Source organism: Hibiscus syriacus, unplaced genomic scaffold (genome assembly GCF_006381635.1).
Source record: "Hibiscus syriacus cultivar Baekdansim isolate YM2019G1 unplaced genomic scaffold, ASM638163v2 tig00110325_pilon, whole genome shotgun sequence".
NCBI classification, from domain to species: Eukaryota; Viridiplantae; Streptophyta; class Magnoliopsida; order Malvales; family Malvaceae; genus Hibiscus; species Hibiscus syriacus.
The window spans coordinates 652,941-668,870 of NW_024062683.1; the positions used below are offsets into that span (position 1 = coordinate 652,941).

Sequence of the window (15,930 nt, forward strand, 5' to 3'; positions counted from 1 at the left end):
TTGACTTATTTTTAATGAAATTTTTTAACGACTGTCACGGACTAAACACTTAGAATTGTAACATTTATTACGTTAGGTACTACGTTGACCGAAAAAAAATGTAGATACATAAATGGAAAAAAAATTTGGGCACCTTTCTTTATATCAAGCCTTTTATTTAATAAGAATGAGAAATATAAATATAAATAAATATATATATATATATATATGTGTGTGTGTGTGTGTTTTAGTTTAAATATGATGTAAATGCGATTTTTTTATAAAATTTTATATCAAATTTTAAATTAGATAAAAAAATTATATCTGAATTGAATTGAATGACAAATAAAATATCATTATATTTAAATTAAATTCGCATAGATTAAAAACCTAACTTAAATAGACTCAAGCTTTATCCTTAGAATATTGTCTTTGTTTACCAACAAATTTGTGAAAAGTACACGCCAAAGGCAGATGAAGTGGAAAGTAAAATTGTGAAAATTAGGAAGAAAACATGTAATTTTCCTTTTTAATCATACAAGAGGAAGATGGATCAACATGATTTTTTAATAGTATAAGTGATTATAAGATAATATTTGTTTAAAACTTTTCTTAACTATTGATAGCCCACATATTTTCTACCGATGTATTTCCTCTATAAAAACCAAGAGTCATTTTTATCATTAAAATCGTTTGATATGAACCGAAATATTAATCAATGAAAAAGAGAAAATTCTGAGAAGGCAACTAAACATGCAATGGTGACAGAAAAGGGCACACAAGATTCCAAGATGTTGATTCTTGCTCTTGGCCGGAAAATGATTACTCTGAGCTGTGAGCCACCTTTCATTCAAACTTTTCATCTTCGAATAAGAATATCTTAATTAAAAGAGTCGCACCATAATAGACGATTACCTTAACGATGCTCATAATATTCAAAGAAAACAATAATAATGTGTATTTGATGAAATATCGGTTTTATACAACATGTGTTATCAGTACGATTAAAAGAAAATTTAATCTTATTGAATAAGTATAATTCTATTGGCATCGTTACTAATATATTATACAAAAAGATATGAGATAGAATATGGAAAGGTGTACACTATGGGATCCTTTAATGTTTGGACCATCGCATAATTTCCACATGCAAAGGGATTCCCTACCCTTTAAAAACATGTCTCGTTTGCATATTTTAGCCTTTCAAAGCCTTTGCATGTACCAAATAACGTAGCATCACCGCCAGCTCAAAAGCGAATCTCTTCTTCATTTCCTCCATCCTTTTCTTCTTCATAACATAACAGTCTGAAAATTTTCCGGAGCTCCATCGGCAACCATGTCCATAAAGCCTCGCCGATTTCTACCGTCGGTAACCATTTTCTTTGTAATCACCACCTTTGCATACCCCATCAACGGTTTGGAATCAAGGAAACTTGATGAGAGCACAGTACCAGGTGATCAAGGCGTAAAGTGTACCCCGTCATGCATACAAAGTCCGCCACCGCCGCCGCCTTCGCCACCACCTGCATGTCCTCCACCACCTGCACTGCCACCGCCTACTCCAAAAAAGCCACCTACACAATACTGTCCACCACCACCAGTGCCACCTAGTCCACCATCCTACATATACATAACCGGTCCACCGGGGAATTTATACCCAACTGACCAGAGTTTTGGTGGAGCAGACCGGAATGTTGCGGTGGGGTTATTGGCTCTGGTTTCTGGATTGTTTCTCCTACTCGGTTTTTGACATTCCGAAGGACTTAGGATCTTGTGCAAGGACTTGGATAAAGTAAGTACAATTTTTTTTTCTGTTTGTTAGGACAAGAAAGTAATTTTGTCCAAAGAGAGTTTCAGGAGTTATTGTACTTGCTGTATCAAGATTTATGTTCAATAATAAAAACGCAAAATTTCATTTTTACCTGATATTTTAATCACAATTTCATTTCCTAGATTCCAATTTTGATGAATTATTAATCTACTCAATTCTTTTAAAAAAATTATTAACTAATAATATATAAATTTATATTTAAAACATTATTTATATGAGTACTTATAACTTTTTTTAAGTACACGTTGTCTCAAAATTTATTATTAACATATTGATTTAAAATTTTAATGAGAGGTAAATAAAACTTCTACAACGTTCGTCGAGTGTAGATGAGTACAATTAACGATGAGTACCATTAAATTAATTTATAAAACATTAAATTATAAAGTACTAAACATATCATTATAAATTAGTTAAAAGTCTAAATGTAATTTAATTAAAACACAATATTTATAAAACATTAATTTTTATAATTTCATTTTAATTATAATTATATTAAATATTGATTTTGAAAATTTATAAACCCTAATTTATTTGCATGGCTTTGAAGTCACTACTGTCGTTGTCACCATCACCGTCGCCGCCATCATCTTTCGTTGTCGATTTAGTCTTTATCGTTCGTCGGTGGTAAAAGATTATACCAGTGGCGGCGACTGTAGCGACGACGACGACGTGAACTTCAAAGCTATAAAAATAAATTAGGGTTTATAAATTTCTCAAATTAATATGTGATCTAATTATAATTAAAATAATATTATAAAAACTAATATTTTATAAATATTGTATTTTAGTTAAATTATTTTTATAGTTTTAAATATTTTATAATTATATGTTTAATAGTTTATAAATTAATTTAATGATATTCATCATTGACAGTGTTCATCTGTATTTGTCGAGTGTGACAACATCATCAAAAGACAAATCGTAATAGATAAAAAAGACTTTTACCTCTATCTATTAAAAAATAAATTTTAATCAATAAACATTTAAAAAATTTAAAAAAATTAGTTAACCCCATTTTTTAAATTTTAGATAAATACTTTAAAAGTTTAAAATTTTTAATTTAAATATATAAATCTTTGAAAATTTTGAATAAATTTAAATTGTGTTGCGTCAGTTATTCTGAAGCCGTAAAGTTTAGGCCCAATGTTAGTTGGTCCGACGACGCTCTTGCGTTGGAGTTTAGTTGGCCACATGGAGAGAGCCAGGCAGCCAGCGGCGCATTTTTTCATGGGCTCCTCCTTCTAACCAATTTTGTTTCTTTAGTAAAGAAAAATCTCTATTTTTATATATCTTTAAATGAGTTTAGTGATAAAATGAATTATTATTTCTAGTGAAAATTTTGAGTTCGAGCAGTTGTGTCTAATTTTCAGTAGAGTATGTTTGCATTATCAATGGACTAAGAAAATTCTGAACAAATATATTATAATCACCTCGAACTATTAAAAAAATTAAATGAGTGGCAATGTAAGTATATCAAAATGATAGAATGTGCAAGTAATAATGATTAATTATGTAACTCTACTATTTTTATAATTAATAATTCATTTTTTTCAAATATTAACAATAAGTGACTTGATTGACATTCTTTAAATAGTTAAGTGATCTGATTGAAAAAAATAAAAGATCGATAGTCATATCTAAATCTCTTCATATTTTTTAAAATAAATCTATTCATAATTAAATTGTCACGAATATAATTTACAACATAATTTTTTAATTCCTTTTAATATTTGAATAATTATTTTTTATTCAATTTGTTCCGCAAAATAACAATGCTAGTCACGAAAATATGTCACATACTAACCAGGGGCGGATGCACTAAGTCCCCTAGGGGTCAAGTGCATCCCCATTATTTAGAAAAAAAAGTGAAATTTAGTATAATATGTTAAAGAAAATTTGACGAAATTTTTTTTGCAGCCCCATTATTTTTTTAAAAAAAATTAAAATTTTGGACCCCATTTATAAATTTCTAGATCCGCCACTGATACTGACAATCTTATTACTCAATTCTATATATTAAACGTCTCATATAATTTCGAATCTAAATTAAGTTTTTTTTTAATTTTGTTAGTCCAGTTTTGATCTTTAAGTTAATACTAATGTATAAAAGTACAAGGTTTTTGTTTGGAACTTGAGGGATCTTTTGATCATATAGCAATGCATTTGATCAAAGGTTGTTGGTCTTAAAAGGAATAGTAAAAGGGACCACTGTGTTTAATTAATGCTTAATTGTCATATAATTGTGTTTTGGAATCATTAATGTTAGTTATAACCACTACATCACTCGTCACATGTCATCTAATTTATTTCTTAAAATAATCACATTATTACCCCAATCATTAATTTTCAATGAAATTGATTAGCTCCAACTGAACCAACACTTGCACCAAATTTATTTCTTCATCTGAAATTTTGAGAGATTAGAAGCCAAAACATACATGATACATGTGATTAGGTGTAACCATATAAGATGCCCAAAGTCCAAAAGGATTATTATCTCTAATTAATCATTTATTATATATATATATATAGTATAAAGAAAATTACATCGTACGTAAATTTTATAAACCGAATTCATTTTTATCGAAAAGTTTAAGGGTCTCTTGCATCCTTAAATCATAATTTTTATACGTTATTTACTCGCATTTTAAGATACGATCTTAATCGAGACTTATAATTATTTAATACAAAAAGTCTTGGAAACAATATGTATTGTCAAAATTTATTTCTAACATTCGATAAACTAATCATTTGGATCTTTTTCTTTTTTCGAAAATCTTTAGTCCCGATATTTTATTTTAAGGTAATACGTCCCTTCGTTGAATGGAAATCATTAGTTGACTAATAGACAACATTTTATATGTCTAAAGTAATGATATGACATGTGTTGCGTCATCACATCAAACACTCGACATATATCACTTTATCAATTATGTGCACGTGACATGTGTTATATCATCATTTTAGATGTATAATGCTTGTTACATCAACATTCAGAATAAACATTTAATCAATTAATAATTTTCACATTATCATGTCATTTTATCTTGATGACAACAAGTGTTGAATATTTGTTAATCAACATTTTCTATTTGATCTAAAATAAAGTATTAAAAACTAAAATGTTTTAAAATAAAAATAAGAATTATTTTATAATTGTATTTAATATTATGTTTGCCATGTGCAATTGTCAACCACTCTTTCTTAACATACCTCATGGAAATAGCCTTGATTGCCAATTTTCTTAATGCATAGGGACCCAAATGTCTCTTCATTTTGAACCATTTCTTTTTCTTCACTAAAACCTACGTCTATTTCCTCTTTGTATAACATGGCCAACACACCCAACAAACCTCCACCTTTATTTTCTTCACCATAATTCTCAGCTTCTTTCTTCAAACCAAGCCAGATAACACATGCCCATATCCATGTTACCCTCCACCAACCGGCCCCAACGGCAGCACCAGCACGGTCATGCAACCACCTCCGGTTACTTATCCACCACCTTCACAAACAGGAGCACTATACCCTTCGCCGACAGGGAACTTACCCTATTTCCCTCCACCACCACCACCACCACCTTATGGTAATCTTCTAAACGGTCAGCCCTCGCCTGACTCTATCATGCCTTATTTCCCATACTACTATCGGAAACCTCCTCACCAGACTGAAGATCAGTCATCGACAACGACAACTACCATCGGAAAACCATCCATGGTGATGATGATTGCAACCGCTTATCTTGTATTTATTTATTTATTCTTCTAGTTTTTATTGTCTTGCTCAGGGAATTACTAGCAAATTGAATAATTAAAGAAATTGTAAAGTGTTTAATTTGTTTGGGTAATGGATGAGAATATGAGATGATCACGTGCTATCTTTTTTTCTATAAAAAAATAATAAATATTTCTTTATTTTCGTTCAAATGAAGTCATGTAGTTGTTTAAAAATTATCATAAAAAATGAAATTGTTGTTAACTCATGCATTAAAATATAATAAATAAATATCATTTTAATCGAACATAACAATGCATCGAATATTAACTCTAATTACATTATCTAATTTTCAATATTTTAAATAACGAAATGAATGATTGTAATAAATCCGACGTTGTAGTGAAAAGAATTTGGTTGATAGGCCCGTAATCGAAAATATAATTATCTATGTGCGATGAAGAAAAAGTTCATTATGGGTTTTTCAAATTACACAAATTTTGGGTTGGGCTAAACTATGAGGCTACCATATAGAACTATGATTTTGCCTACTACATAATATGGGCCAAACGTTTGTGCTTTCATCCCTAAAAAGAAAATAGGATCAAGGAAATGTGACTTCGATGGACCCAAGCATAGGCTTGACCCGTTCTTGAAACCCCAAGTTCATGGGGTTAATTTGGGGTCGATCCCCTATAAGCTTTCATACTAGTAGCAGGTATTATCTTTGATAGGTTATAATGTTCAAAATTTATGAATACTCCTTGATTCATCTGTTAGTTCCAAAAGGCCCCCAATTAGAGTTGCCGAAATTGTAACATGCACTCATCCCTATGTTTTTTTAGGCACGGTTAGTGTCATGTAGTTAAATGAGTGTTAATTATATCTAAAATCGGGGTTTATTGTTCTTGATGCTTAAACTCGAGATATTACTTATATCAAATTCTTTGTCATTTGACTCGATACATGTGGACAAAACAAAGGCACTTTTCAATGGGGAAAGTGAGAAAGAAGAGTGCAAAAAAGGGTATTGAAAAGAAGGGACAAGGGCATGGGCTAGACGAGGGAGATGCATCCCAAAAGTTTGAAATTAAATGTGAATAGTCAAGGTTTGGCTTGTAAAAGTAATCTTTATTTTTCTCTCAAAAGTCTAATCCCACAGATGGTCCATGGTCCCCCGGTGTGGCCCATGGTCCTTGACTCATGTCCGTGGTTCACCCTACATCGACCATGACACCCTCTCCCTCTCAAATGTCTTAATTAGCTTTTGTTGCCTTTCCATTGATTCCCGTCGGAGCCGCGGCTTTATTGCACGGTGCTCCTATTTTGCTCTTCCTCCACAAATGTATTCATCAGTCACAGGAAGAGAAAGTTAAATAAATTTATTATTTTATAACCAAACCCGGTAAAAAATACTCCATAAGTAAGTCAATTTTTTAATATTATGAGTTGATTAATTACAAAGTAATATCTGGTTAAAATATTTCTTAGTCATTATTAATACACGCACTCTATAGATATATCTACTAAAACCTGAAACCTTTAGATAGAATAACATTTTATTTTACTACAGAGATTTGTATGTTAACTCTATTTACTTAAATATTATTCAATACATTTAAATAATTCTAAATCTTACGTTATAAATATTAAAGTTTAAACCCCAATCTCTAAAATAGAATACATTAAACCCTAAATCTTGATAATTGTGACTTTGGATAGTGGCCCATTTTATGCTGTGGAATGAAGCCATGCACACGAGGACAGCACCACCTAATAATGCATTTACTTTTGTATTAAATTAATTTTCTTTCTATATAATTATAAAATGTAAGATAAATTATGTATTTAATCATTCAATTATTACTTTGATTATGTTTTGGTCATCTAACTATATTTTTTAAAAAATTATCACCAACGTTACATTATGGTTTAATTTTGGTAACTCTCCGTTAAAAAATTAACAAAACTAATGATGTGACAATATGTTTTTAAGTAGTGACGCGACACTATCTTATGATGACACGTTAGCATCACCATTATTTTTATAATAATGGATGACCAAAATGAAACCAGAACGTAACATTAGTGATAGTTTTGAAAAAAAAAATAATTGGGTGACTAAGATAGAATCAAAGTGATAATTGAATATCTAAATATTAATTTGCCTAAAATATAATATAATAATGTTTATTTGGGTTGGGAGCTATCTATTTTATTGTATTCACGTGCATGTGCTGCTTAAAGACATGTAAAAGTTCTCAGTAGTTGTGTTGCAGAACAGTTTTGATGACTTGAAAGCTTGAAAAAAGTGTTATATTTTATTTAAAAGAAGTAGAAGTTGATTTTTAACTTTCCCGGCTGTTGTTTTTTAATATCAGATAACGTATTAGTCAAAGATAGACGCGATATTTGATGTCAAAGAAATAAATTTATAATTTTAATGATATAATTAAAATATTAATATAAAATATAAAAAATTAAAATTTAAAGGTTTTAAAAATTCCCGAAGACGATTGTGTACCGTTCCTCGCTCAATTCATCCCCAAGGACCCTAACAATTAGTCATTCGAATCCAAACCATATCCTAATATTAGCAGGTAGTAGGGACAGTAGCTGCATGATGAAAACCTGCAACAGTATAGTGCAGAGAATTTTTCAGTAAATTAATGATTGATGAACTTCGTTTTCACTTTTGGATAATCATGTGCCCATTTCACCTAATATTTTACCTATCCAATTCCCCACCACCGTACAGTTTAATGTGTAGGAGCTCTATCTAAATTTATTTTAATATAATATAGATATATATGTATTATAAATTCGAAATTCGAATTAGTATCAAACCTCCTTCTCAACCAATATTTTGTCCCTACCTTAGTTGGAATTCTTATCTTTCCAACCGTTACTTTTTCTCACACACACCCCCACTTGCAATAATTCCAACACTATATCATGTAGTATCGTATTTGTATGCCTACAATAAAAACACCACATGAACATGATCACAACATGGGCATGACTATATGTGAAAATGGAACTTCACCGACGTCTTTTAGCCACGTGTACATGCACGTAGTGGACATTAATAACTACGTCGATGATGATGAGATAGCTCATTGGTGTATCAATGGGGTTTCTCTTTTTAGCCACGAAATACGGAGCTGCCATGTCATGGTATTGGTTTGGATTTCGATTTACGGTCCATGGATGGCTGCCTATGTTCGTCCGTGCTGTATTTATCGACCCTCGAATCACATGCTCCGTCCGATCATTATCATGTGGTCCTTGTCCTTTCTGTTTGGATTGATCTCAACACACATTTAATCTCATTGTATTCCATTATTCCTTAATGTGTAGTATGAGAGTATAGAAAATCAAACCAAACCCTAGTCCCTACCAGTTGTTACTTGTTTATATTCTTATACTTGTGTAGTTGTGTATGCTATTATATTTTTTACTTAAAGTATATAAATAATTATTAAATTATTTTAAAACATATTTCTAACTAAACTTAGAAAGAAAGAAAAACTAAAATAATCATTAATTTCATCAAATCAATACAAATTGATCGTTAAAATTTATCAAACTATAATCCTTAAATGTTATCGAACCACCTTTCAACCCTAGCACACCTTCACCCAAGTTCACCCAGCTAATGCTCTCTCCTTTGTGTTGTCGTGCTTGCTAGTGTTACCACACCAGTGATCTTGTTTGATGTGCTCTGCTGCCACGCACGACGTGATGAAGCAAAGAGAGTTGAGAAGTTATTAGAGTTTAGGGATTAGATGAATGATGAAAACGAGAGGCAACGGGTTTAGTACATAGGCGTGATTGTTGACACAACACACAAGAATGAGAGTGCAAAGGCGTTGTAGTTTGGAAAAGGGACATGCAATGACTGAGACGACAACGATAACCAAAAAAAGATGGTGGAAAATAAAACAAAATATAAAAAATCCATGGGTTAAATTAGAATCATTTTTATCAATGTGTTACATGATCAAACTAATGGGATTTAATGTCTCGTTGACTAAAATAAGATAGTTCGATAATGTAAATGACCAAATCGTTAGTTTCTCCAAATCGATGACCAAAATAAGACAAATCGAAAACAAAAATAACCATCCATGTGATTTTCAATGTTTCATTTTTTGGGTTCAAGATCCACACCAATAATAAAGTCTTCAATATTTTATTATGAATAGCTCAAGGTAATTACGATGTAGTATTTATGTATAATTTTTCTTAATCGTTGATAACATACACATCTTGCAGATGTAACTGCTTGAACCCGAGACTTCAAAAGAGAACAACACTCCCTTTTAATCATTGAGGTCACTCAATGGATTCTAACATCATTAAAATTGAACTTAATTATCTTCTTGAGAGTGTAATATACCTTAGTATCACACATATTACTTATTAATTATACATATATATTAACTAAAATTAAAATTATAATCGTAATTGTAACTTTAAAAATATCAATTATACATGTAACTTTCATGAAGAATAAAATGTAAATGCATCAAAATAATGCATATATGAAACCTGTCACGTCATATTTAATCTATTAAATACGTTGCATTCAAATCTATTAAGCATTTAGGTGTAGAATCAAATGGTCCAAAAACATGCTAGAAATCATATACTTAAGGTTGGAATAATATCAAAGAGTTGGGACATCGGAAGCAAACAAGGGAGATGGAGACATCAAGGCAAATTGAATGCTATGAATTATGAAGAAAAATGGAAAAGCAAGTTGCACTCCTTTCCTACGTATGCGCTCGGAATTAAACCAAATTATTTTATTACTATTCACATGTGACCCCTGAAGTATTCAGGTTCCATCCTTGGACGTAATTGTTGATATTTATTTACTGGAATAAATTATAGGATTGGTAATTTTGTTTTCAGTATTAAATAAGTAAATATATGGACAAAAACAATATAATTCAGATATAAAAAAAATACTTGACAGCATTTTAATTTTAATGACAACAACTTACTTTCTGTAATATATTTTGATAGTTGTGTCTGAAAATGAAAAGGTATAACCCTCAAATGGTCCCTGGCCTTGGGGTGTGCCCCATCTGTCCCGACTCATGTCCGTGGTTCGTCATACATGGACCACCACCCTCTCTATCTTTCCCTCTCAAACGTCTTAATTAGCTTTTGTTCCCTTTCTAGTGTTTCCCGTCTCAGCCATACCTTAATTGCTTCGTGCCCCCACTCTCTCTTCAAATTAATTCACCAACGACAGCTACAATTTCAAAAATAAAACATATCTATCTATCTATTTATAAATATTTTGTATTTAAAAAAAATTAAAGATGAAAATTAATTTTAAATTCATATTAGATATTTTTATTTAGATAAATTTTAGATGTACATTATTTAAAGCATGAGAAGTCAAAATATATCTTTAAAGTATTTTGACTTCTTAAAATTTCGAAAAACCTAAAAAATTATGACTTAACTGACGACTCCATTAATGATGGATGTTGGCAAAAATAATTTGTAAGCTTATGGCCCTCATCGGAAAGGGCTAGGATTCTTCGGTTCCGTTACCGTCCACCTATACTTTGATTGTCTGATGTAGAATGAATCCACATATTTGAGAACACCACCACATGTTCTATACTTCTATATTGAATAAAACCTATTGTGTTATAGTTTTTTAATAATCTCGAGTATTTACAAAATAATATTTATTTAGTATTTTTTTTATTATTGACAATACATATAATCACATAAACTATAGACATAATTGCTTAAATTCAAAATTTACAGAAGTATTGTACAAAATCTACTTGATGAGGTCTCATGTAACCGTTTTTATTATATTATATGATAGAGTTTTATATTTTTTGTACGTGTCATTAATCTTATACTATTTGATGTTAAAATCTATTTGCAATTTGATCTAATGCCAATCAAAGTAAATATCAGAAACAAATCCAGATTACATTTCTTCTCTACAAAATAAAAAAGAAAGAAAGAAAAACCCTTTTGCTACTTTCTTCAGAGTGAAATCAAACTTTACAAAAAATATAAGGAAGATGAAGAGACCACATTTTCCCTCTTTTTCCTCTTCAATGTCTAGCCTTATGGTTTCATCGTGTGAAAAATATTCTAAGAAATTGGATAAACTTGGCCTTTAATGGGGACATGATCCTTATATCGGGGAGGACACATTGCTAAGTCAAAATAACTTTACCTATGTCATCTCCAATGATTTTAGAACCTTTTTTTTACATTAAAGTCTTCTTCCCCGAAAAATCCTCATGTTAATTAACAACGTAATCCGGTTTCGATCGATGCTTCCGTTCCAAATGTATAGCACGAATCCAAACCCTAGATAACTCCCTTCATATTCTGGCTTATTACGGGAAAAAAGGGAAACAAACCCTCACAGTCCTAGAAGAACGTAGTAGACGAGCGTTATTGGTAATGCTATCAACATCCCAAAGATGACCCTGAAAAATTAACAAATGAAGACATCAGTTGTTCATACATATAACATATCGTTGAGGGAATCGGACCGATTTCATGCAAACGGTGTTCGGAAGATTTTTCGACATATATGATTAATATATTCAGGGTTTTTTCACTTACGCAGTGCTGAGGATTGCAGGGTGAACATTGTATTCTTTGGCGAACACAAATGGTACAATTCCTTGTGGCAGGGCCGCCTGTTAAATTTGAAACAAAAGTTAGCTAATAGGTTTAATTGTTACGGAAGAATGTTAAGTTTTTTTTCTGGTTACCTGAACGATGGCGACACGAAGGAGGGTGCCGCGCAATCCTACAGCAATCGAAGCAGCAGCCATGACGGCCGGACCGGTCAAGAACCTAACCGCCATGGCAAATGTAGCAACGGAGTTCCCGCAAGCGATGATCTTGGGTTGCAGTGCCATAAACAGACCTGTTTTTTTCACCATACAACAAGCCAAAAACATCATAATCTTTTCAATCCAACTACCTTTCACTAACTGTGGCCTAGTTGGCGTCTATCACAACCAATGCCCACCGGCTCTGGACCGCTGGTCACCATCACAACACGACCCCACTTGTCGGGAGATTAATCCCGTTTAGTCTAGAGATTAGCCTCCAATTTTCATGTAATATCAAAATCAATTTTGAAAAAGGAAAAAGGAAACTGGTCCATGGCAATTCATTACATGGACTTTTGTTCCAATGGCTTGCCTGAATTCGGCAAATGTATCATAAATAGTTGGCTTTGGATATTTATTTAGGCCAAGTTCAGTTGCAGTAATTGAATTTATCCGATAATTTTTATATAATATTTAAATTATCTGAATCCGAAATCCGAACACAAAAACTAATAATTATTACTTAAAGCAAATAACAGAAACGCTCACCTAAGCTAAACATGGCCATTCCCAATCCAGCATCTGACAGTATGGAGATGGACTTCTCTATTATTTTAGGCATACTCACATGCCACCTGCATTAATAAGAACACCCCAAATTCGTAATTAATTTTTTACCCAAAATCGGACTCTTAATCAAAATAAGATTCATATTATTTTTTTCATTCACAAAACTCGAGTCAAGAGTAAATGAAGTGACCTGAAAGCAATTAGGGACCAAATCAGTCCAATGAGGCTGGAATATGTGTTGGGGTTTCGGATAAGCTTGCGCCACACCATGATCAAGATCAAGCGGGTCATTACACTGGCCGGAGGCATTTGTTTACCACCACCAATATCCGGCGCTTCTCCGGCATTCGGGTGCAACTCGGCCGTTGAACTGGACCCCAACTTGTTGAGTTCATTGAGTCCTTCTTTTTCTTTCTCTTCTTCCCCATCATTTCCAGCAAAGCTATAGCCTTCTCCGTGAAAGTCACCACTGCCTGGCATAGCTTCACAAGCAACCATATTGTTATTAAAAAAAATACTAACCGACTTGATATATTAGTTTATTGATTTAATTATTGTACCTTTATTTTCCCCGTTTTGAGGGTGATCAGAAACCAACATTCTGATCTCTTTACCACCCTGCTCGGACCGTCCAGATTGGTCGGAAGCTCCGAAATCCGTGTTACCGAAGACTTGAAGTCCTCCGGTTTCGGATTCCGGCGAAGCACTCGAACACCACACAAACATGTGCAATTCCTTTGCATCATTGTTCTCTTTACTATTATCCTTCTGCTGCTGCGGTTGAACCGTTTGCTGCTGCTGTTGTTGGATAGCTTTAGTGTTCTTCGTTACGGATGAAAATTCAGGGTTCGGAGCAGGGTATGATGTCGGAATTGTTTGTGCCGGATAAAATCCAAACCTCGGAGACATAACCGAGCTGTTTTCTTCAAAATTCGATGGTCTTGGAGTCTGTTGTTGAACGGAGTACAAATCAGCCGGACCGAAATTGGATTGCCGTCCGGGAAATCCTTGAACACCCATCATGGAGTAAAAGTCGGAGTTGTTGAAATTTGAACCTCTCGGAGTCGGGTTCCTCGAAGAGCTCAAACTGTATATCTCGGCTCCGGTGAGATTTGACGGTCTCGGAGTCAATGCGGGAAGCGAACAAAGCCCCAAAGACCTCCTCGAAGCATTAGATTTCCTCACTGTAACGTGTAGCTTCCCGTCTTCTCCGATTTCAGCGTCGGTCTCGAGGAAATCTCGGCCGTCGAGCGACATGACATCGGAATCAATTTTGAAAGAAACAATGGAAGCTGCAGTTCCCGGAAATTGTTCCATGATTAGGATTTTGGCACCGCGGTACTCGAAAAGGAAGAGAAGGAGCGTGTACCAAATAATACACTGGAGCACCACGACTTGAACCATTAACATCCCCGAGTAAGGACCGTACATGGCGATCAAAAGCGGAATGCCCATCACGAGAGTGTTTGGAAGTGTTGATAAAGAGAAAATGGTGATCATCCATTCCAGGCTGCCGTTTTTAGTCAAATTAGCCCACAATCCCAGAACGAACAGCATGATGAGCTTTTGCAGCGTGTCGGCCGCTATGAACCGGAAGTTCATGGCGTAAGGGTCGTTGGTCGAAATGAAATGGAAAGACAAGAGCGGGACGGCGAAAATGGCGACGAAACGGTTGATTCCCGAGCACTGGTCCGGGGTAAAAATCTTCCACCAACGAACCGACCCGTATGCCAATATCATAGCAACGTACAAAGGGATCACCGCCGTTAAAACGGTGTAAAGATCGCCCCAACTAATCATCTTCCTTTCTCCGAATGGGGATCGTTAAAACCGTTATTTAACTAACTTGAAAAGATATCAGCACAGGTGCTTGAAGACTGCAAATTTTGCGGGAAAGAGAACGATAATGAGAACTCAGTGAAGTTAAAGGGTACAACTACAAGAGGGAAAGGAGAGTGATAAAATATATAGGGAAAGAGAGACTATGAGTTACATGGCATTGTTGTACTTGTACTCACTGAGCTGTGAAACTCAGTTTTGGTTTGGGACTTTGGGTTAATAATTGACTGTCCTCTGTGGTTAAGTTAACTAGAGAGTTTGGTTATTACAGTACAGGTGGCTCCTGTCATGTGCCACTGGATTTTTCCATGACATGGACTGCTCTCATTCTAATTTGTCCTAAAATTTTCAAATCTTCAATTCATCTCAAATTATACTTTTTATTTTAATTGATTTCTAAAATTTTAAAAATTTAAAATTTATCATCAAACTATTGTTGTATGCTACTTGCATCCCAGGTTAATAAAATTATTGTAAAAAAATTTAATTATTGAATAAATATTGACGTGTACTGTGTAATAATATGATATGGAATAAACAATAATTAATATCGAATTTAAATAAAATAATGATTTAATTTTGAAACGTAAAAAGAATTATAAAAAAATTGAGAGAAGAAAATAAAAATCAAAGAACCTTTCAATTTAATTATAAATAATGGTTTTGGGAATGTAAAATTAGAACGTTTAAAAATTTAGAGATTAGTTTAAAATGAGAATATACTTTGAGGATAAAATTAGAATGTTAAAAAGTTTACAGACTAGTTTAGAATTAAAAAATAATTTAAAAATAAAATTAAAATATTTAAAATCATGGACTAATTTAAAATGAAAGTCATAATTTAAGAATGTATTATATAATTAATTTTTTTTATATTTTACTGTGTAAAATAAAGAAACTCAAATCAACAACTTCTTCCTATTATAAAAAGAAGGTTAATAATGTAAAATCAAATTTATAATTAATTGATATAATGAGACGAGACATAAAATTTTTTTTAAACAAAACTAAAAGTTTATATCTTGAAATTGTGGATAAAATAAAACTTAATTTAAATTAACCGAACAACATATCGAATATCAATAGTTAAATTAAATTAATGTGAAATCTAATAATATGTGTATGATTAGCATATTATTAACCACTAAATTTATG

At 32.5% G+C, this 15,930-nt stretch overlaps 3 protein-coding genes across 4 annotated transcripts; 2 read left to right on the forward strand and 1 right to left on the reverse strand.

The window, feature by feature from the left end:
* Positions 1-1,315: 1,315 nt before the first annotated feature.
* On the forward strand, positions 1,316-1,729 carry LOC120118083 (leucine-rich repeat extensin-like protein 2). Its single transcript, XM_039138219.1, has one exon. It carries the CDS (start codon positions 1,316-1,318, stop codon positions 1,727-1,729), a length of 414 nt encoding a protein of 137 aa, XP_038994150.1.
* A 3,558-nt stretch (positions 1,730-5,287) lies between these two features.
* On the forward strand, positions 5,288-5,627 carry LOC120118084 (leucine-rich repeat extensin-like protein 6). Its single transcript, XM_039138220.1, has 2 exons — positions 5,288-5,557; positions 5,601-5,627. The coding sequence occupies exons 1-2, from the start codon at positions 5,288-5,290 to the stop codon at positions 5,625-5,627; spliced, it is 297 nt and encodes a 98-aa protein (XP_038994151.1).
* Positions 5,628-11,457: 5,830 nt separating this feature from the next.
* LOC120118024 (auxin efflux carrier component 3-like) lies at positions 11,458-14,833 on the reverse strand. 2 transcript variants are annotated; one of them, XM_039138172.1, is made up of 6 exons: positions 13,497-14,833; positions 13,127-13,418; positions 12,916-13,001; positions 12,301-12,458; positions 12,149-12,225; positions 11,458-12,009 (listed from the first exon to the last, which is right to left on the reverse strand). In XM_039138172.1, exons 1-6 carry the CDS (start codon positions 14,734-14,736, stop codon positions 11,943-11,945), a joined length of 1,920 nt encoding a protein of 639 aa, XP_038994103.1. In that variant the 5' UTR covers positions 14,737-14,833; the 3' UTR covers positions 11,458-11,942. The 2 variants fall into 2 exon arrangements, with proteins under 2 accessions (XP_038994103.1, XP_038994104.1); XM_039138173.1 differs by having other exon boundaries at positions 13,127-13,409; positions 13,497-14,753.
* Positions 14,834-15,930: the final 1,097 nt, after the last annotated feature.

What these genes read in the sequence shown, in the direction of transcription:
- LOC120118083 (XM_039138219.1), top strand. Translation starts at nt 1,316, where the DNA reads ATGTCCATAAAGCCTCGCCGATTTCTACCGTCGGTAACCATTTTCTTT.
- LOC120118084 (XM_039138220.1), top strand. Translation starts at nt 5,288, where the DNA reads ATGCAACCACCTCCGGTTACTTATCCACCACCTTCACAAACAGGAGCA. An exon ending in TGATTGCAACCGCTTATCTT is followed by an intron (nt 5,558 to 5,600) that starts GTATTTATTTAT and finishes TGTCTTGCTCAG; the next exon opens with GGAATTACTAGCAAATTGAA.
- LOC120118024 (XM_039138172.1), bottom strand. Translation starts at nt 14,736, where the DNA reads ATGATTAGTTGGGGCGATCTTTACACCGTTTTAACGGCGGTGATCCCT. An exon ending in TCAAAACGGGGAAAATAAAG is followed by an intron (nt 13,419 to 13,496) that starts GTACAATAATTA and finishes TTGCTTGTGAAG; the next exon opens with CTATGCCAGGCAGTGGTGAC. An exon ending in TTCGTGTCGCCATCGTTCAG is followed by an intron (nt 12,226 to 12,300) that starts GTAACCAGAAAA and finishes CAAATTTAACAG; the next exon opens with GCGGCCCTGCCACAAGGAAT.